The sequence below is a fragment of the Plectropomus leopardus genome, chromosome 11, assembly GCF_026936395.1.
Source record: "Plectropomus leopardus strain MGB_pleo_1.0 chromosome 11, ASM2693639v1, whole genome shotgun sequence".
Classification (NCBI taxonomy): domain Eukaryota; kingdom Metazoa; phylum Chordata; class Actinopteri; order Perciformes; family Serranidae; genus Plectropomus; species Plectropomus leopardus.
The window spans coordinates 20258375-20280011 of NC_142186.1; the positions used below are offsets into that span (position 1 = coordinate 20258375).

The window sequence follows — 21637 nt, forward strand, 5'->3', positions numbered from 1 at the left end:
TGCAGTTTTTTTTGTTTTACATCTGTAGAAATGTCAGACAAAATCTTTACATTCACAGCCAAAGCTACGAGAAGTTGGCGTCACTACACTAGATGGTTATTTATGTCTATGTAAACACACTTTCTATGTGTGGTGATGCTCACCACACGAGGAGAGAGAGAGCATGACTAACCGTTGGTGAGGCACCAGGATGTTGTTGATGCCTCCCAGCTTCACATTGATCTTGAGGCAGAGGTTGGAGAGCGTCTGAGGCGACGTCTTCACCACGTTCTTCACCTGAACACACTGCGTGGCCATGCCCAAGAGGGTGTCCCCCACACGCTTTACCTCCGCTATGGGTAGTTAGAAAAAGTGAGTGTCAGTAAAAAGCAAACAGCTATACATATTAAAAAAAAAAAACTTGCAAAAGTAGCATGGACATTATAATGTTGACGTCAGTTCTCAATATCTAGCACTCAAAGCAGTGGAATATTATTCAACTTATGATAAGTATTTGAGTATAACAGACGCAAGTGAGCAGTCAAACATAGGAACACTGCAGGATTTAAGAATAAAAAACATGTACGTACATACAGTCTGTGAAAAATATTCAAAGACAGAAAATATAACAAAATGTGCAAAGAATATTTGTTTTAATAGAGCATAAGGCTGTTTCACTGAAATGCACTTGAGACAACGCTGCACCAGCACTCAGTCCCAGAATAGCATTAGTGTTTCCACACAGTCAGTCTTGACAACCAGCACATATCTAGGCTCTATTATGATATTTATTGTAACAGTTTTCTGACCATAGACAGGGGTCTTTCCTGGCAGAATGACGATGATGAGCTGCAGTCCGGCGTAGGTGTTCTTCAGGTGTCTGAACATGGGCTCCACGCTGTCCGCTCCCTGGGCGTATTTACAGAAACATGGCTGGCCCTGGATGGGCATCCCAGCGTCCTTAGAGATCTTACGGAGCTGGTCTGTGAAACCCCTACAAGAGGAAGGAGCAGGTGGTGAGGATGACGAATCAATAGAATGGTAAAATCAACTACAATCAAAGCTGCAATCTTGTGCATGTTTGCTTGGAAAATAATAAACACAGGCAGACACCTGCAAAAAAAGCTGTCAGCACAGCATAAAATACGCTTCCATGTTAACACACATTTGTTTAGCAAATGGTATATCAAAAATGTTTTACATTAATCAGTAAGCTTAAGTAAAGGTTTTAACATTTTGAATTTTATTATCCTATAATGCCAAATATCTATATTAGTGTATTGTGTGGTTTTTCCATGCAGCATGAGGCAGTTTACGGTTTTTGGGGTATGTTTATAACATCTGACCAGGGACTAAAAACAAAAAATATCCCATCTCTACCTTTGACATAGTTACAGTTATCTTCATGATTAAGTACTCTTCCTTTGGTATTTAATCATAAAGTGAAATATAAACAAAACTGTCAGGCTCACTTTAGAAACACTATGGCTATCTGCAAACTGATAACTGAGATAAGAAATGCTATCACTTTAAAACAAAATTATAGATTAATGCAGTTAATCTATGGAGACAAGAAAATTCAACTAAAATAATCTTTTTCATCATTACAGGTAATGAAAGGAAAAATTAAGTGATTGGAATAGTCATCTAACAAACGTCTGTTTAAGTGAGCACCATCACTGCATGTACAATGACAGCAGAATCTCAGAAAAACACTTATGAAAACGGGAACTTTTTTTTTTGCAAATTATCGTACTTGAGTATTTCTTCCCGACACTGCCTCTGTGTGGCGAAGCAGGCGATGGCCCACATCTTGATCTCCACCCCGGTGTGGAACTGCTTCCCCCTCATGTCCCACACCCCGTGGCTGGGCGTGGCTACAGTGCGGTTCTGAAACAACATTGCAGTCTCACCACATGTACTCGTGATTATGTGGGCAAACACTCACATTCATACTGTTCATACACGCTCGTGCTTGAACACGCAGACAGACAAGTGTGCACTCACTCACTCACTCACTTATACACACACACACACACACACACACACCCACCCACACACACACACACACACACACACACACACACACACACACACACACACACACACACACACACACACACACACACACACACACACACACACACTTACTTTCTGAAAACCCAGAGAACCCAAACACACTTCATCCATACCAAAATATATTAACTCATATTTGTACATAAATTCATACTTTGAAAGAAAGAAACATCTCAGTCAAAGAAACATGCATTTGAAAAAAAGTCTTTGTGATAACTTTGGAGTAAAATAACAGATATCAAAGTTAAATTTCATTGCAAGGGAAGTGTGATGCACTGTGACGTAATCTAAGGTGTGTAGATGAATTTTGGGTGTGTATCGTGAACAACATAGTGTACGTAATGGTGTCATAGTTCTCACAAATACACACAAACATATGTATAATATTACTGCACAAGTGTGGTTCTTTAAAGAAGATAAACAGACAGATGTTAATCAACCCTGTGGTTTAGTCTCATTAAGTTGCTTCTTTATGCAATTTTTGACAACCTCTTCTTTAACCCAACTTTACAGCTTCACCGAGGAAAATTTACATTGGGCAAGTTCTGGCTATGGTTATATTTTAGAAGATATCCAAATGTGATTTGTTTCATGTTTTAAAGAAAAAAAAGTTTCCTTTTCTGTTTTTCCCTCAAAAAGGAAATGCCACTTTTTGAATGGTGTAATCAGTGTTTAACTTACTGAGACTCAACCACAAAAACAAAAGCCAAAAAGACTGACATCATGAAGTACAAACAGAAGCCGGTGTGTTAGTTCCCCTCAGAGACGGTGGAATAAAGGCTGAGGAAGGGGAGAGCATGTCAGACAAACAGAGAGAATGGGCGTGATTTAAAGGAAGGGTACCATAAAGTGCTCTGTGCTCACCCTGCCGCCGTACTGCAGCATGGGGGCGGGTAGCACTCGCCCCGTCACGTGGGCCATCTCGTCGCGCACCTTGAACTGGAATTCCTGCACAAAAGGATCTGCCTCGTAGTTGGCACTGCGCACCTGCGGGTGAAAAGAGGGGGGAAAATGATTCAGGCCACTGTAGTTAATGACAAAATGAGCAGAGGATGTGTTAAAAAATCCGAAGGTCGTCCATCATTTTGACATATTAGAATACTGAGGACAATCGGACAACCGTAGCTATAAGTACATCACACACCTGTTCAGTTTGTGATGCATGCACATTAACTGGCTATTTATTAATTAATTAATTTTTTTCTGTCTCGATTGTGTTTAATTCTGTTATTAGTACTATTATTTCTATGTTTACTGCCAATATTCTTGTGTTTATAATATTCTGCATTTACTCTTATTGGTGTGGGTTTTTATTGTTATTTTTGTTTCTCTTCAGCAGAAATGAATGAGGTTATGTCCATATATCATACGATATTGCCCTTGTGTTCACATGTGGGTATATTTACATAAGAATGTCACTAATATTTTAGCCAACATAATGCCAGAGCAAACTGCAGGGTTTCCTTCACCATGGATTCATTTTTACAGTGCCTAAGCTGAAGGAACAGAAAAGAAAATATGCTGAGTTTTTTCTGTCTTTTCTGTTCTTTTTAAAAGTTAAGTGCTCATTAAAAGGGTGTACCTTGCATTTTAATGCTACTATCATATTATCATTAAATCAGTGGGATCAAATGGTGTTAAAATAACAATAACATTGTTTATCACAATTAATTCTGGGACAAGATATCATCCAACAGAAGTAGTTAACTGTGAAAAGTCTATGCACTGTCACTGTCCTGTTCATGTTTTCTCTCCATTTATAAACGAGAAATCTATAAGCTTGTTCTGTCCATTTATTTAAGGAAAAAGAAAATAAATTAATGAAAATTAAATACTGCTATATATATATTATAATTTTAAAAAATGAAAATGACCGATAGTAATAGATTATAACCGAATATTTTCAAACTTTAACCTTTGTGTAAAGGTAAATACTACTGCAGTACTGAAAGGTTTTAGTTTATAGTCAATGTGCTCTACAAGTGTCCTACACCTGCTTACTCATTGTGACATTTTGGGAAATAAGCTCATTTGTTTTCTTGCTGAGAATCAGATTATAAGAACAATATCACTTTCATATGTGACAGTTACTATTAGCTTCTTCTTCTCACCTAACTCTCAGCCAAAAAGTAAATAAGTGCATTTTCCCAAAAACTGAACTATTCCTTTTTTAGTTTTTATGTTTATTATGCTTGTAAAGTTAATGAAGCATTGCTTTTCTGCACTTGCCGGTGTATGTATGGTTATTAGTGTTTCTTTGTGCAATCCATCCATTGGTGTAAAGGAAATGTAAAAGGTTAATTATTAACATGCCAAAAACTGTCAGGTGCCAGCACCTTAATCCAAAATGATGGCGAGCATGTGGTACATGATCAGCCCAGCTGGTATGACATCCAAATGTATTATAGAATTAATTATGCAGCTCTGACAGACACAGCCTATCAGCTTGTTTTGTCCTTTCCTGTCTCTCAACCTCTGCTATTCCACCCACACTGCCCTGTCAGTTTCAAGCAACTGTGCATCTAAATGAAAACGCCACCACAGTGCTGTCGACAATGATTTCCTGTGAGCAAGTCCAGTCATTTTGCTCCTGAGTGAAGAGATAGGGAGACGTGGTTTAATAAGGTAACAGCAGGTACTAAATGTGCATTGCTTATCTGATGGTGACCAGAGGCAGTGTACAGCCTGTCAGTCTTTCCATAAACAACACGCTGCAGACACTGGAGCAGCCTCACACACATTAAAGCCATTACCACTCTGGTATTTTGTTGACCCTACGTAGTCTCGCCTTGTAATTGCCAAATGCAATGGACAAGCACGCAGACATGCCTCTGTTAACAATATAAAATGAGGATCTGGGAGAGGTGATTACAAAACAAGCAATTTGATATCAAGATGAGCAAGATGAGCAACATGGCAACCAAGTGCTGATAAGCTTAGCAACGCAGACATTGGATGATGCACAAACACTACTTGTTTTTGTGTTCTGCAACTCTGTTTTTTTGGAGGGGGGTTGGGGTGGGGTGGGGTGGGGGGGTTTACCAACAGTAGGAAAACACATTACATAATGGTTACAATTTTAACCATACTACTTTTTTCAAGCATCTACTCAAGCTCATCAAACTCAAGAAAATAAATGTCACAGCCTTCAATCTATATTATGTTGTTGCCGAGGAAATATTTGACATCTACAGTGTACTAACTAACAGATGCCTTTCAGTGACTACGTTTACATGCACAAATCATTCTGACTTTTCACCCTTATTTAGAAAAAGACAATATTCCTACTAAGCTGTTTGTACGGCTAATGAAAATAAATATTCCTCTAACATTCCTATTTACATGCAACCCTGCATACTCTGATTGATGTGCCCTGACATGTTGTTTATCACATCAAAATATGGAAGAGAGGAACGTCTGGAGCTGATTTTTGTGTCACTTTCCTCTCAAAGTTTTCCAATGGCGGTGGACGTGTTCCAACATGTGAACACAGCCTATCTCTCTCATTTCTTCAACCACAACATCTTTGTATCGCTGCATATCCAAAAGTCTGTTAATATCTAAGTCTTTTAAATTATTAAAAAGTATGCGTGTTTCTCCTTCTGACCAGAAATGTGGGCTTTTCATTTGTGCATGCATCTTCACTCTTGCAAACTATTGCCAAGATTAACTGTGTACAATGCATCCATGACAAAAGCTGATGTAAACAGGCCTTATGTCGCAATCTGCTGTAAAACCCCCAATGAGATGCCTATTCTGAATGCGCTCTATACATGTCAAAAGAGTGCTCCTAAAACTTATACCAGCAAATATATACCAGCATATCCCACATGTCCCACATGTCAAAACAGGATGTCCTGTTTACATGACCCAAATGAAATTCACAGTATTGTCATATTCGGAGTAGAGCTGGAACATAAATACGTAATGTAATATTCAAACAAGTATTCAGGGCATCTCTGGAGTGATAGAAAAGTTCTTGATCCAACTCACCAGCCTGCTGATCTCCTCTTGTCTGTCAGGTGCAGAGCGAGCTGTGGCTTTGATCATAGTGGAGGTCTGATTATCTGTCAGCTTCTTGATGCACCTCTGACCAGCTACAATGTTACACACCTGCAAGAAATAAAGAGCCAAAGTTTGATCATTTTAGTTATTATTTAGCCAGCAAACGACTGCCTGGTCACAGCTGAGCTGATCAGCTCCATATTCATTCAGCTGATACACACCTGTGGATTGCCACATATACCTTACACTACACTTTTTTTTATTATACTCTGAGTTATGTTTCAATTTAAACCCAATAAAAAAATAATAAAATGGATAGTATCTGGTTCTGACTGACCTCCAGGGGCAGGTAGGTGTGCTTTTGCTCCTGGCCCACTTGTAGACAGGGCAAATGCGGGTACTTAAGCTGCAGGTTGTACTTCTCCCTGAAGTACTGGGCTACTGTGCGCTCTACAGTCTGACCATTTTCCAATTGTAGAGGGAACCTGCAAAAAAAAGAGCATCTAATGTCAAAAACTACACCATGACTGAGCACAATGGAATTAGACTGATTTATTTTTAAGTATGAGTAGGATGCCCTTTGCTGATCTGTACCTGATTAAGCAATGTTTTCACTGATTGATAAAAGCTATATTAAGCTAAATCAATCTAATCTTTATTTTTTATTTATTTGCTTTATATATTTAAAACAAAAAAACACGTAAGGAAAGCAGCGATGCAGAGTGCTTCAATTCAAAGGTATTAAATTGTCGAGCATATCTTTTCTAATCTACATTTTTTAGTAACTTTAAACTACTTTTAAGTATTTACTGTGTGGTAGAGACACTGCATCTCTGAGTCAGATAAGGGGCAAAAAATATGATAAGAAGTATTCATTTGATTTGTAGTGGCACGGGAATAGTTTTGGCCAGCTGCCATATTTCTATCAATAACAGATGAGCAGGAGCCAGCCCATACTTATAGGATAAGGACAGGAAAAGGCTGGAAGTCTCTGTACAGAAAGCCCCTTTTAGACATTGAATCTGTACTGGAATACTGAATTACTTAAAAGGGATATTCTTCATCCTTTATGGGGATGTCCAATCAGTTTTGATTGTAAATGTAGTCAATCTAAGCAATAAATTCCTCATTGTGCTTTATTGACAGAGAAAGCTGTGTTCACAGTTGCACATCCAGCCCTGTCAGTTAATGTGACAGTGACAAAGATGGATGTAGCTACAAACTACAAGTTGGGTTTTGCCTCCAGGTAAACAGGGGGTTTGCTCTCGATAACACTCAAAAACAGAACTTCCTTGTTCTCTTTACATGTACTGCATACTAGTTATTTTTCCAAAATCAGAAATGCGTCCTCCTACCCCTAACCCGCCGCAAAAAAAAACAAAACAAAAAAACTTAGAGTATTTTATGGATGAGGATACATTAATCAGTGTTTTGGCCGACTCAGATATTCAGTTGCATTTACTTGAGCCAGCATACAACCGAAGAAATGCTGTCAAGAGAAGCCGAGGCTGTGGTTGTATTAGCCATGCAGGAGGATACGGACAGCAGGGACCCTCCAGAACCTGAGCTGCAGAGAGCAAACACCAACTGATGGTGCCTTGGCTCCAATTTCCCTCTGATGCCAACAGAAACTGAATCACTCTGCTGCACTGAATGTCAGTGTGGACAGTTTTTGTTGGATGTAGTGGGCGACAACAACCCTGCAGAAGCCCATGTGTATGTTACTATGCGTAAAAATGTTACTTCTCACTTGGGCAGAGGTGTGCTGAAGACTTTCTTCATGATACAGAAGATAAACTGGAAAAGATAACCAAGAATAGTGGGGCAATCTCGAAAGACAACCATTGAGTGAGTTTAACGGTATGTTTTGGAGGCACTGTTCACAGAGCTTAGCCAGCAGGAGACCTTTGTTGGTAAATGAAACGCACACTGAGGAATTAATTGCTTTAATAAACATTGACTGACATCCACATAAAAAGTGGCAAATTTTCTCTGTAATGTAAACAAACAGTGACAGACTTATAAACACACTAATCTGTCAGTTTATAAAAACTAATGCACTTTAATAAAACAGTCCTCCAATAAAACTTGTTTTCATGAAGGTTAAAATGCTCAGCTTTTGTACTGTTTTAAAGTGGTGATAATTCAGCTTTATGATCATCACTGAACATTATAACCTTCTTGACAGTAGGATTCATTGTTACTTTGGTATTGCACTGCATTAGTTTTAACTAGGTGCATCTCAACCTGGAAACTGAATTTAAGTCAGTTACTATTTATAAAATCACAGCCAGCACGCATTAACAACAATTTAGAAGTGTGTGGCTACCGTCAAATCTCACAATTGCGGCTAAAATATCATTAAGTACCTTCACTCCTAGTATTCTAAAAGCATGTTGTTAAATGGCACACTGCCTTAGATATGGACCATCCTTTTTAAAGGCAATATAGTGATGTAATGCCATTATAAGGATAACACACAGCAAGGTACTGCTGTTAAGTCTGTGGAAACACTGAAGATCAACAGTCACACAAACACAGGGATACTTCACTAATAGATGACTAATGATGACCACATGGTTATAAGATGAGTCAGCTATTATCTGGTTTGTTTGGTGGTGAATTGGTGATCGCATCCTCTGCGCTCCCCGCCCACATCCCATCCACACACTCCGCCCAGAGTCTCCTGTTCCCTCGCCCGCCCGGCGGCTGACTCACGTTTGATGGCTGGCAGGCCGACGGGTCACGTTGCAGACACGGTACTTCCTCCGCATGGTTCCACAGTGCGTCACCTCCACCTTCAAACCTGGTGAATAATAGAAAGTGCTGGAGTAGCATTAAGACTGTGAGTGTGAGTGTGAGTGTGAGTGTGAGTGTGTGTGTGTGTGTGTGTGTGTGTGTGTGTGTGTGTGTGTGTGTGAATGGCTGCGACACGTGCTCTTCCTGTTCCTGCTAAGCTCTCTCTCTACCCCACACACATAATACACTTTTATTCATCTAATTTAACTCTCTTTCTCATGAGCACGCACACTTAACACCCCCGTCTCTACCTTTGATTTCTTTGGTGAATTTGACCCGGTGTGAGTCTGTGAGAGGGCGAGGCTGCTCATCTATGTTGTGGATGTCCAGCACTTCACACATGAACTGGATGACTGGCTGAGCCTTGTAGAAGGCAGTGGCAGACACTGCAAGATAACATGAAAGAACAACAGTCATTTAAGACAAAAAAAACACAATATATTGTAACATAATATACTATAACAACACACTGTGACAAAAACTTGATTCTGTAATGCAACAGAGTTGTACCACTGGCTGCAGTCACATGATAATTTAAACTGGATGGTATACACGTTGAATGTCTGCCTGAAGAGAAATGTAAAACTTTTCTGCAGTAAAAAAAAAACTTTGACATTTGAGGTGAATGTGCAGTTTGTTAGGCTTTTTTGGCATCGTGCAAGACAATGTGATGTCATGATTGACAGCTATGTGTTTCAATCAGTATGCCTGCTATCTATGACGCTGCTCGCGTTTGGTCAGACAGGTGTATGTGTGGGAACTCAATAACGCAAGGCTCACTAATGTTCAAACTCTGGCTCCAAATGACGTTATCAGCCCAAGATGTTCTTGGCCTTATCCGGGATATTTTGGCCAAATTACTATTACTATTATTTTACGTTTAAAATCATATCAACATTGAAACTTTCACACAATGAACGGACACAACACTTCAAATAAAGGCAATGCATGAATACCAACTGAATTGTTACACAGAATTGGAATATGTCTTTTTAAATGTGCACTTATTATGAAGCTTTTGTAGAGGCGTATCACATTATGTTTGTATAGTCAGACCACCATGTTAAATTAATGTGGCAGAAACACTTATTGAACACAGGAAGTGCAGTTCATGCAATATGAAATGTGGAGATTGTCCCATTATCAAACGTAGGCAGGTTCCTTGTATTCTGATACAATACTTAATAAATGGATAGACTGAGGCACTGAGAAATAAAATTTGATAGCCAAAACAGTGGAGCAAGAATAACATCAGAGATAAAAATCTAGGGGAAACAAGAACAGGTAAGATGAAAATAAATCCAAAAATGGACAGGAGAGATAAAGACAGCGTGGTGTTGAAGAAGTTGTCGATGAATAATCCGGCTCAGCTGTAGTGATGTAAAACAAAAAAAACTATCTGACGGTGTGTTTAAAGAAAGCACTGCTGGCGCACATCCATGAGGCAGATGAGTGCATTGTACACAGACTGGTTTGCATAAGCGACGTCACTAACGATTGTCCTTCCCACGCATTGTGATTTAATTGCTATGTATTTGGAAATGTTTATGAGTCATTCTTACAAATGTAAAATTGAAAGGCCTTGTTTTCTCTCTAATTGCAGTTATTTTGTATATAGGCTTTTGATGACCACGATACCGAGTGTGGGAAGCAGTGTTTGTTCATGCACATGTATTCGAACAGGCTTAACAGTTTGGTTTTTTTTTTTGTGTAGAGTGCTATGCGGAAGAGTTAGAAAACAAACGCTTTGCAAACACTTGGAGTTCTAGTTTGTCATTGGAGAGCAGACAAGAGACTTGAGACGACCAATTGATTTCTAAGGATGAGAGGGCGGGAAAAGGACACAAAGAGAGAAGCAGAGAGGGAAAGATTCAAAAAGAGACAGAGGCTTCAAACACTTGGCACAAAACAAAAGCTGTCTCAAGGAAATGCTCCACGCAGCTACCCTCCTGACCCAGGCAACACCCACCAGTCTCACTCATGCAGGCACAACCCCACACACACACACACACACAACCACACACACACACACAAGCTGCCCTCTGTCTCCACAGCAACCGGCTAGTCAGTTCCCATCCAACCAAAAACCCACCTTCCTCCAAGTTCCTCTCACACTCTCACACACAGTTGGTCTCCAACAACCTCCTGCAGTGTGCATATGGCAAAACACATTCTCCATCACCCTTTCTGCGACTTTTTTTCCACAAATAATAACAGCTCACTACGCCAACTCATCAGAGTTTTTCTACTGACAATGGGCCAGCACTAAAGCCAATTACCAAACTGTATCTTTAACTTTTCCACTGGTTTCCCGAAATCTGGTTCTCAGCCAGCAGAACTGGCTCCACTCTGACAAACTGGTCAATTAGTAAATAACGTGATGTCAGAGAAGGAGCAATGCCATCGCCATGTAAAACTACACTCATTTAACAGCCTTTACACTAAACATAAGCAGCATGTGGATATTTGAGTTTAATTTGTTGAAATATTAACCACATTCAAAAGCACCTATATCTGATTGTAGGCTTGGGCAGTATCATTTTTTTATAGGGTAGATATTTGTGTAAAAAAACAAACAAACAAACAAACAAAAAAAAACCCACACAAAAGCAACGCTGCTGGTGATTTAAGTCACTGTATTATGTATGACAGATTGATTCTTTATTTGGTGTCATGCACACAAACATGTGCCCAACCCGAACGGATTTACAAAACACCAATACAATACCGTTGCAGTGACAAATCCAAAATACGTTATCTGATAAAATGCTCAGCCTTCTTTTTCAGGCCCAGCAAAAATAAGTGCCACAAAAAAGGTTTCCCTTCTAAAACATAAGTTAATTTTTTTTCATGGTCATCATCCTTAAAGAAATCAATATAAATAGGGGTCATTTTAATGAAAAGTACACCCCTTTTGTCTTCATAGGTCAGACAGTAAATCAAAAAATGAACCTCATTCTCAGATACTCCTAAGTTACACAACAAACAAAGTCTATCCTCTGGAGTGGCATTAAACCTACTGCTCTCTGAGGCTAATGGTAATGTTCCTCAGTGTAACTGTGCAATGAACGACCCTGTTTAGCCTACAATGCTCTTTGCCTAATATGCAGTTAACCTACTTAAACAAGTCTTGCTGGGTTTAAATACTTGTGATAGAATAATTGACAGATAGCAGCTGAGCGAATTACTTGCTGGGTGACACCAGATACCGACACATCAGTAGGCTGAGTGGAGATGTGCGAGTGCTTGAGGCAGAATGGCAGCTGAATGAAAAGCATGTGGCATTTGTAAACTGCTTTTGTAGTTGAAGAAAGTCATCTCAAAAGGGGGGGGAATTTTCATGATTGCAAATTTAGTCATATTTAAATTATTAGAGGGACCTACCCTTTTTAGGCACAACTTCTGTAATGCCACCTGAGCCTAACAGATAGTTTCACTCTCAATCCAATGATGGTGTGCTGCCTTTGAGAGTATCCTGCAGACCTTATTCAGCTCCAATGAAACAGCATTCTTATGGGTGCGATACTGTCACATTAGAATTATGTTAAAGCTATTAAATTTCCCCAAACATAACATGACAGAAGGTAAAATGAACATGCACAAATCTCTTTAAAAATAGCCTGTATCATGGAGGATCCATGGCATTCTAATCTATCTGCTTAATTATTAAAATCTCATTCCCCCAGCTGTGAAAGAGGAACAGACGTAACTATTTCTGTGTGACCATACAAGAGAACACATCTTTTTTAAACAAGGACTGAATTACAAAGAAAATATTGAGTCTTGAACATATTTCGATATTTGGAAAAATGAACAACTGTATTAGAAAACATAGTTTTTACTGCGTCTGAGTCAGCTGGCATTAAAAAAGCAGCTGTCATAGCTTTCTGCTGTATTTTATCCTTGAGAAGGCATCGCAGCAAAATAAATGCAAGGTGGAATTTGGTTCTCACCATCAATGTTAAGCATCATCTTCCACATGGCGGGCCGCACAGATTGATGAAAGCCGAACCAAACCTCTCTCCCGCCTCCAAGGGGATGGTCATAACCCTCTGGAGCAGAGAAGAAGGATCGACCCACCGGAGTGTACCTAGATGGAGAAAAATAGCAATTATTAAGGAGGAAAGAGATTGAAAGAATGAAAGATAACAGGGAGGTTCAGACAATTAAAGGATGTTAAAAAAAAGGCAAAGATAAAACATGTGACGCGAAGGAAAGGGCGCAGGAGATGACAGGAAATGTAAGGTTAGTTCAAACATCCTGAATTGTGAATGTAGGTCAATAAGTGCTTTAACAGTGTCATGTTCAGCCGTTTTTCAATACGGCCTGAAACTACATCAGAGAAATGAGAGGGTAGTGACACTATCTGGACACATCCCGTCCCTCTTATTACTATACCCATGAGACACATCAATAATCGTACATGGGCTACATTTTTCTCGGTGAATCCTGGACTGACACTGTGTCATGATGCCATTGCAATGCAATAACGAGACCCTGGTGGCTGCGAACAGGGCTAAATGAAAGGTGTCGATGTAACTGCTTTTTAATAAGGCTTTGAAGAAGATTTTCATTAAAGTACTGGTGATACTGTGCTAGACTGCACTCTTTCTGGGGCTTAGGAACATGATATCGAGGGGAGGATGGTATGAGGTCAAGTATGGCGCTCCGTGAAAGCCCATATAAGCTGTGTTTGATTTCCGTTGGGATCAGAGTGCTGATATTGGCACTGCTCTGACAAAACAAATATATAGTATTTACTATGAGTATCAGAGAGATCATTTTGTGCAGTGTGCTCTATCTTTTGACTTTATGTTTGCTGAGTAAAAATGAAGGAGGGGAGACTAGCAAAGCATAAATGGGTTGTTCACACTTGACTGGATTTGCTGTTAGAGACATTTAAAGATCATTCCTTCACATTATCTCCCACTTATCTAATAACAACGATAAATGGTCTATTTAAGCCTGCAGCACTCACCAGGAAGTCTAAACCTTTGTGAAAAAAACAAAAAAATAAAAACATCATCAGCTCACTTCATGGAGGGCAGGTGTCGCAGAACCACATCCACTGCATGCACAGGGTTGGTGCTGATGGGCTTGTCCAGCTCCAGGGGATCAGGCATGCTGCGGCCAGTCAGCACCTCGTGGAGCATGTGCCAGCTGACCAGGGACACAAACTTGATGGAAACTTTGAAAGGTCGATCTTTCCCACCCTCACCTGGTAAAGTGACATCCAGGTCCACCTGAGGGGGGGGGGCATGACAGGACAATGAAGGTTAGACTAAGGCATAGTGCATTTAGTGAGGGTGGATTTTAAGTTGTGGTTGTTAAGATTTAGTTTATTTTTTTTCATGTCTGAGTCCTTTTTCAGCTCACCCCTGTGGGGGCCACAGGCAGTGGGTTGGCTGTGTACAGGCTCCTCTTTCCATCATACACTGGCCTGCGATCCCCGAAGATTGTCACCTTAAAGTGCTGCACCATAGAATCAACCACCTCCCTGTACGATGAACACAAAGTCAATTTCTGTGATACTGAAGGCAGTAAAATGTTGAAAAAGTTTAAGAGTTCATAAACAGCGTTTAACCTGCCAAATCAACAGTTATCAAGAAAGAAATTATTAATGAGACCATCTCTAAATCAAAGGTCATAAATTTAATTTTTTTGCAATCTTTTTGTCCATTTGCTCACTGCAACATGATTTATATTGGATGTTAGTTTAAACGGCCATTTCTAGATGTAAATACTGTATTATTACTGACAAAGGGTGCAGAAGAAGAACTGTTGAGATATTAATCAGAGGCTCCAGCCTACCTGTTGACTCTGCGGGGACACTTGTCAGGCTTGATGTCCACCTCGTAGAGGTAGACATCCATCTTGGGGATCTCCACCTGGAAGCAGTTGGCCAGCAGCTTGATGGGCTTCCCCATGGTGCCATAGCCAGGCCGCCGAGGCATGGCGAACAGGGACTGGGCCCCAACGGCTCCTGAGAGAAGAACAAGTAGGAGAAGAAAAGAAAACTTATTGTGGAACCAGTTTAAAGTCATTCAAGTTGAGGTTGTGCTGAATGTATGCACACAGTGAGTAAGTCATGTCATGCTAAGCAAAAAATTTGTAAAGCTCAGGTGATACATCAGCACACTGACATCAACCGGTGCTGGGTTTGTCACAGATACAGTAACAGTATCTATAAGCATGTTTATTTAATAAAGACAACTATTTGTCAGCATAAAAAAATACCAGTTGTTGGGCTCTGTGTGGGGAAGCAATGACGTTATACAAAACTTGGAACTGAATGATGCCAGCTGACTTTTTTTTTTTGAAGGGACTGCATATATTTTGTCATTTTCAGTTACCCTGTCAGTGGCTTGTTAGCACTGGTCAGTGAAAAAAAACACACACACACTGTAACAAGATAACAAGTGCATGATGGTGGAAAAAAACTTGACAGTGAAGTTCCAAGCAGGGGGAACAAACCAAGTAGCAAACCAACCAGGTAACAAACCAGAAATAAACATCTCACATCAACATTATAAAACATAAACTCACCCACTAAACTCTCAATGAAACGGTTATGTCACACTTTCATAGAGTGCTCCCAGGAGGATGTTTTTCTGTGGCCGACATGGAAGTTAGGGCCCCCTGTTTCTATCACCAAAAAGCCTACAGGATTTTTCCACTGGGTTTTGGATTATTGTAGAAGATAAGCCCTGTGGCAAATAAACCCTTATGATACTTACATGTTTTATTCAGCTAAATAATTGTCACAAATGAACACTAGTTTTATGATTTTTGAAGCCAAAATGCAATCACCAGAAGTAAAAAGCTAAAATTAGTCTCAAAACATAGTACACCATAGGCGCATGATTTAACAACGCCACCACAAAAAGGCGGTAAAGCCTTGTTCAGTGTGATGAAGTTCTGTAGTGGCATTTACCATCACTTTTTTAAGACAAAAGAAACCTTCAAAATTCAAACGTGGTGTATTTACTGACATATGGTGTACAACCAAATGTTAAAGTCTCTTAAGCTTGTGTTAACCACAGAGCTTATTTCAGGCATCTAACCAAAAACCCATTGACTCTGAGATGAGGTAAGCCAAGTGGTAAGTGGCAAAATGATCATTTGTCTCCAGGTTTTAGGACTCATTCCTGGGGCACTCTATTATAGGAAGGAAAAGACAAAAGCACGGAGATTATTTAAACTGATCAGGGTTTAAAACCAGTTTCAAAATGAACAACAGAATGGAAAATCACATCCAGAATAGTAAACACTGACGTGCAGGGTTTCATGGCGCACCGACTTTGGACATTACACATGGACCGACACAAACACTGAAAACACCCACACTCCATATATGCAGCATCTGAATCAGGAAATACACTAACTGACAAATGAGGATAATAAAATGAAATTACTGATGAGAGAGAAATGCTTGCAATGTGCTGATACGGAAATTCTGCCTAAAACCACAAACATCGTCACTGTCACAATTTCAAAAAGAAATACAAGAGCTGAATCATACTGAAGAGACCTTCCACTGAAGCTATTACATTTTACTGTGAAGCAAGTAAAAACTGTGGCCCTCTAAGATGACGGATGTGAAAATGACACATTTCAAATGATGTAACCTCAATAACTGTGTAGAAAACGTAAAGCTAATTTGTCATGATAGGATTTTACTATTTGAGAACCAGCAGGCAATCAATGTATAACGATTAACCTCAAAAATATACTGCTTCACACACACTCGCTCAAGCAGTTGTTCTACAACAGAGCAATACAGGGCAACTTTAATGACTGCAAACCGTGTAATACTACTCACAGCAAAGAATGTGTTAAACAATCTACTTACTGGGTTACACAGTTCTTACATTTGTTCTAAAAAATGGTTTTACTGTATATATATGCACGCGCACGCACGCACGCACGCACGCACACGCACACACACACACACACACACACACACACACACACACACACACACAATGACCATGAGATGTCTTGAACATGAGTCACTTTGATCTAGAAACAGAGTTCTGTTTAACTTCATGTGCCACACTCATGTCCCTGCTATTTTTGGGTCTGCTGCGGCTTGCCTTCCAAATCACACTTGACAAAACAAATGGCCTTGCTGATGTGCTAATACAGTGCTTGAATTATGTTATTGAAAGTTTTGCTATTGTTATGCACTTGCCATCATAGCTTGGCAAGTGTTACTTTGTTTATGCCCCCCGCAGCTTTTTCTTTTCTCTTTCAGTTTTATTCAACTCTCGTTCTGTCTGCACAGCCGTGGGCCTCGCACTCTCTGGTCTCTACTAAAAAACTGCCCCAAATGTGTCATTGATAAATGAGAGTCATGGTTGAGTATGATTCATCACCGATTTGACTCATAGTCTAACGTGTGGGTTGATGTCGGGGTTGAGGGCCGTGCTGAGGGGAAGTTCATAAAAAACCTCCCCACAACAGAACAGAAACCTTCTGTGAGGTAACAGCAGACAACATGAGCAACCCTGTTTGTTTACAGTCAGGCTTTGGAAGTGTGTACTTTCTGCCCCGCACCCTTTTTCTGTTTCTCCTCTGGTGGGCCGCAGAGCAGAGGCTAACAGGGTTGATGGCAGGGTTAAGGCCTCATGTTTGAAAAAGCCTGCTGGGATAAAATGATGAAAAAGAGAGGGAAGTCTGGAATTCCTGCCACGGCTGTCCCTCTCACACTAAAGCAAGTGCACACAAACTTTTGTGATGGTAATTCACATGGGGCCCTCAATGAAACCTGTGAGCTAAGCCTAATTTCACACACACAGAGTGACAAAAAGAGGGAAGACAGATATTCTGGTAAATCTTCATTAAGGCTACAGAAATAAACTTGTCTGCCACGGATTGTGATCTGTCCTAATTCAGTCCCCCAGAGCTCACTCAAGAAGCCCTCGATTCAAACTTCAAGAGGGTCTTCTGCTACCGAGAGCACCTTTTTCTCAGATGGTCCTGGTGAAGTCGGAGCAGCTGGAGGATTGCAGGGAGTGGCGGGACTAAAAAGTGGGCAGGGCTGGTGTTTTCTGGCTTACATCTGCCTCTTAGAACTGGCTTCCATTCAGCATGAGTCACAGAGCCACCACGAGCAGAGAAACACACAGTAGAGCATCTTTAAGGCCATGCTTCGGGATTTAGCAGTGGATGAACTACAGCAGGGATACTCAACTTAATTTGCTTGGGGGACACTTTTGCAAATGACAGCAGGCCAGGGGCCAGTCGCATCAGCCGCATGAATGTTTCCATGTTTTTCTAGGATTTTAGCGTCTTTCTCGAAAAAGAAAACCTGAAGCAAACAGAAACACACCACACACATATGTGTTTTGGTATCCCACCCACCTACAGAAACATACAAACACATATAGCCAGCTAGTTTAGTTTCAGTATGAAACCCACACACAGAGACTTACCGGAATTTATGTTTACTTACCGGATTTATTTAATCTATTTTATTTAATCTAATTTATTTACCGGAAGCTATGCCTACACACAAATAGAATGGGCTTATATTCCCCATTTTACACCCTGATTTTTCAAACATACAAATTATTTTTGAACCAGATCAATCTCCAAAGCCAAACTTTCAAAAAGGTGCCAGATCGCACAGACTAACCTATAAACACAGACGGAGCCTATGTCACGCACATGGTGGGCAACATGCAAAGATATTTAAAATCAACCAGGCATGTCACACAGATGTGTTCTGCAGCATGTTCTGAATAACCAACCTGACCTCGATCACATCAAACACCTCCCTCTTATCTGCCCTTCTTGGAAACGGTGTGTGTCTGTTCCTTTCACAAAACAGACATAACAAACATGCTTGTCCACAGGTGGGAGCGAGGGGGTCAGAGAGGGACATTTAGCTGGGACAGCACAGTACTTCAATCTCAAGCCTTTATAAATTTGAGGTCTGTCCTATAGTTCTGCCACCTGCAACAAAGCAGATTCAAAGTCAGCTGTAGTAATTACTGAATACTGAATGTTTGAGACACGTGAGCAGAGTTATTACGTTATGACTTAGATAAAATAGCCACGGCTTGTTCAGTGTGTGGAAAGATGTACAACCCTGACACAAAACAAAGATGCCTGCATAAATTTATAGCAACATCCACATTCTGCAAGACTACTTATCAAGAAAATGTCAGGGATACAATGACCTCAGCTGTTGGTGGTTGACATATTACTGTCGGGAATGACAAATAGTGAAAACTCAACCAAACCTGCACAGGCACATCAAAGGCTTACTGACTGTTTGCACAGTGAGTGGAAGAGTTCAAGGAAACCTTGTTGTGTTGAAAAATGCCGCACTGAGAGTGTGTGTGTGTGTGTGTGTGTGTGTGTGTGTGTGTGTGTGTGTGTGTGTGTGTGTGCACGTATGCACTTTCAGATAATTACAGGAAGGACATGCTTTAACTAACAGAAGAGAGTAGATTTCATCCTCTCCCTGTCTATCAGTATGGTTTTCATTTCCTGAGCCTGCACATTAAGAGGGTGAGAGACAACAAATGAGGGCTAATCCCTTTTTCACTCAATTAAAATTAACTCTATTAGTGTATTTTAGTAAAATACAAAAAACAATTCATGGTGTGGATGGAAATTGCCCCTCAAACCTTGGGCCTATTTTATCCCGCTGAAAGAGAAGCACAAGCATTGCTGTATCCCGTTATTGCAGCAAACCTATAATTCTAGTTCTGGCTTATCATTATTATTATACAACCTGCTATTTGATTAAGATATGCAATAGCCTTTTAAGATACATATGGGTATAACCTATAGTACTTTCAAGTGAAACAAATATTCATAATGTAATACGACAAAATCTTTTAATGTTGCTAATATTCTACAAATTCTCTGGATCTGTGCAGAGTAAGCTCTATGTTTTAATATCTATGCCTAAACTCTTTGGGCTTTAAATGTGGCAGCCTCAAAATTTAGGTAGTTTCCTCTTGCAAAAATAAGCTACTGTGGTCCGCTTGAATCTTTGCCATATATACTGTACTCCAACAGTAACATGGTTTCATGAAATACAGTATCAAAACATCCATAGAAACTTTTCAAACTGCTCCTTCAAGCCCTGCAACATAATCCACCTTCCCGCTGTCCAGCAGCATGCCCAACATGCTCCAAACACTCAAATTTTTGCCAATCTTTTGCTGAAGCCACAGCTTCAGTTAGCTGCTTAAGCACTGAGCTGATTTTGTGTGTCACTTGTGCGGTTAGCTGGCAGCTGTGCTTTTGTACAAATTCTGCCGCTTTTTATTGGTGGATCACTCTTACATAAGTCAACTGGTTAGGTGAAGAGTTGCTGGCCTCCTTTGCAGTTTAAGCAAACTTCTAAAATAAACAACATAATCAAGGTTAGTATCAAGGCTTGTAACTCTGTGTGGCAACTGATTAATGTTTAGTATTAACGTGTTTATGAATTTGTTCAATTTGATCCAAGTGCCGCTCTGGTATACCTGTGCATTAACACAAGTAAGTTTGAAAGTCTATTTCTCTTTTTTATGATTTATCCATAATTATCAGGACTTAATAGTTAAAAATTCACATGCAATTCCATGGTATGTGCAGCACATAACATTAAATAAGTTGTGCGAGCAGTTTACAATGGAAAATGTGCAGTAAGCACAAAGCAAAAATTTAACATGTGACACATTATGGTGCTGCATAGAGACACCAACAAATCGTATCCCTGATGTTAGTGATTCATGCTCGTCTGGTACAGACCCCAGCAAAAATGACGTCATCATCATTTTTATTTATTTATTTTTTCCATCATTGAAAACTGAACGAAAAAATGGCTATTCCTTTTAAAATCCCAATGCGTAATGCAATATTTGTCACAGAACTGTGATATGATTTTTTTTGTGCAGCCTAATTAAGTGTAAACCAAGCTGAGAAATACTGTTCAGTAAGTGAGGCACCAGTGCTACGCCAACATAGTGCACATGGAATAAATAAAACGAATAAATATTATATAACACACCAATTATTGTGATGTCTTTCTTAGCTTATAAATATTTTGCAGAAACATCTCAGCAATGTGAACTTGTTCCACTCTGCAGCCTTGCAACACAACACAGTCACACTGTACAGAGTAGGCTGGGAGCCAGAAAAACTGGATAGTGAGAAGCTCGGCTGCGATCCAGTGCCTGCAAACCCCTTCGGCCACATCCCCCCAAGTACACAAACGTCCACGTTGCTAACGAGTGCACATGTCCACACATATACGGGCCCACACACCAACACACGCACACACACACAATACAGCTGTTGTGTTTCTAATCCAGAGAGGCCTGAGCCGTAGGAACAGGCTGAGTGCTCAGCGGCGGGGCACAATGGCGTCAGTCACAGCAGGCAGGTCCTAGAAACACACACACATGCACGGACATACACAGACAGACTGATAGCTGGCGAGGAAGGACTGATGCATGTCACACACTGTCAGACTCCTCCCTCTTGTTCCCCTGATCAACCTCGAGAGTGTTTCATGATGGCACTCTCTGCCACAGGTAAACACCGGCAGACAGCCACATACTGACAGGCTGACGAGGGCCTGGTCAGTCACAACAACATGCAAAAATGTTGAAATCCCCTTCAGGATGAACCTGAGGCTGAGTGATGGAGTGCATGTGTGAGAATGAAAAGAGTGAGGGAGAGTACAAGACAGAAATATTTTCAGAGAACAGGAATGAAGCGGGTGGGGGGATTTGGAGGGGTTAAGAATCAACTGTAGTGAGAGGCTGCT

The 21637-nt window shown here is 40.3% G+C and overlaps 1 protein-coding gene across 2 annotated transcripts in view; it reads right to left on the reverse strand.

Moving 5' to 3' along the window:
- ago3a (argonaute RISC catalytic component 3a) overlaps positions 1 to 21637 on the reverse strand; it is a 43482-nt gene that overhangs the window by 12200 nt on the left and 9645 nt on the right. The window contains exons 2-13 of one of the 2 annotated variants that reach the window (XM_042489217.2): positions 14671 to 14842; positions 14236 to 14356; positions 13894 to 14102; positions 12813 to 12949; positions 9111 to 9245; positions 8779 to 8866; positions 6398 to 6545; positions 6049 to 6168; positions 2920 to 3042; positions 1736 to 1869; positions 789 to 973; positions 173 to 332 (exon numbers count right to left, since the gene is read on the reverse strand). In XM_042489217.2, the coding sequence (XP_042345151.1) occupies positions 173 to 332; positions 789 to 973; positions 1736 to 1869; positions 2920 to 3042; positions 6049 to 6168; positions 6398 to 6545; positions 8779 to 8866; positions 9111 to 9245; positions 12813 to 12949; positions 13894 to 14102; positions 14236 to 14356; positions 14671 to 14842 (1732 nt within the window). Of the gene's footprint in view, positions 1 to 172; positions 333 to 788; positions 974 to 1735; positions 1870 to 2898; positions 3043 to 6048; positions 6169 to 6397; positions 6546 to 8778; positions 8867 to 9110; positions 9246 to 12812; positions 12950 to 13893; positions 14103 to 14235; positions 14357 to 14670; positions 14843 to 21637 lie in introns of both variants that reach the window. The other variant, XM_042489216.2, reaches the window with a different exon arrangement.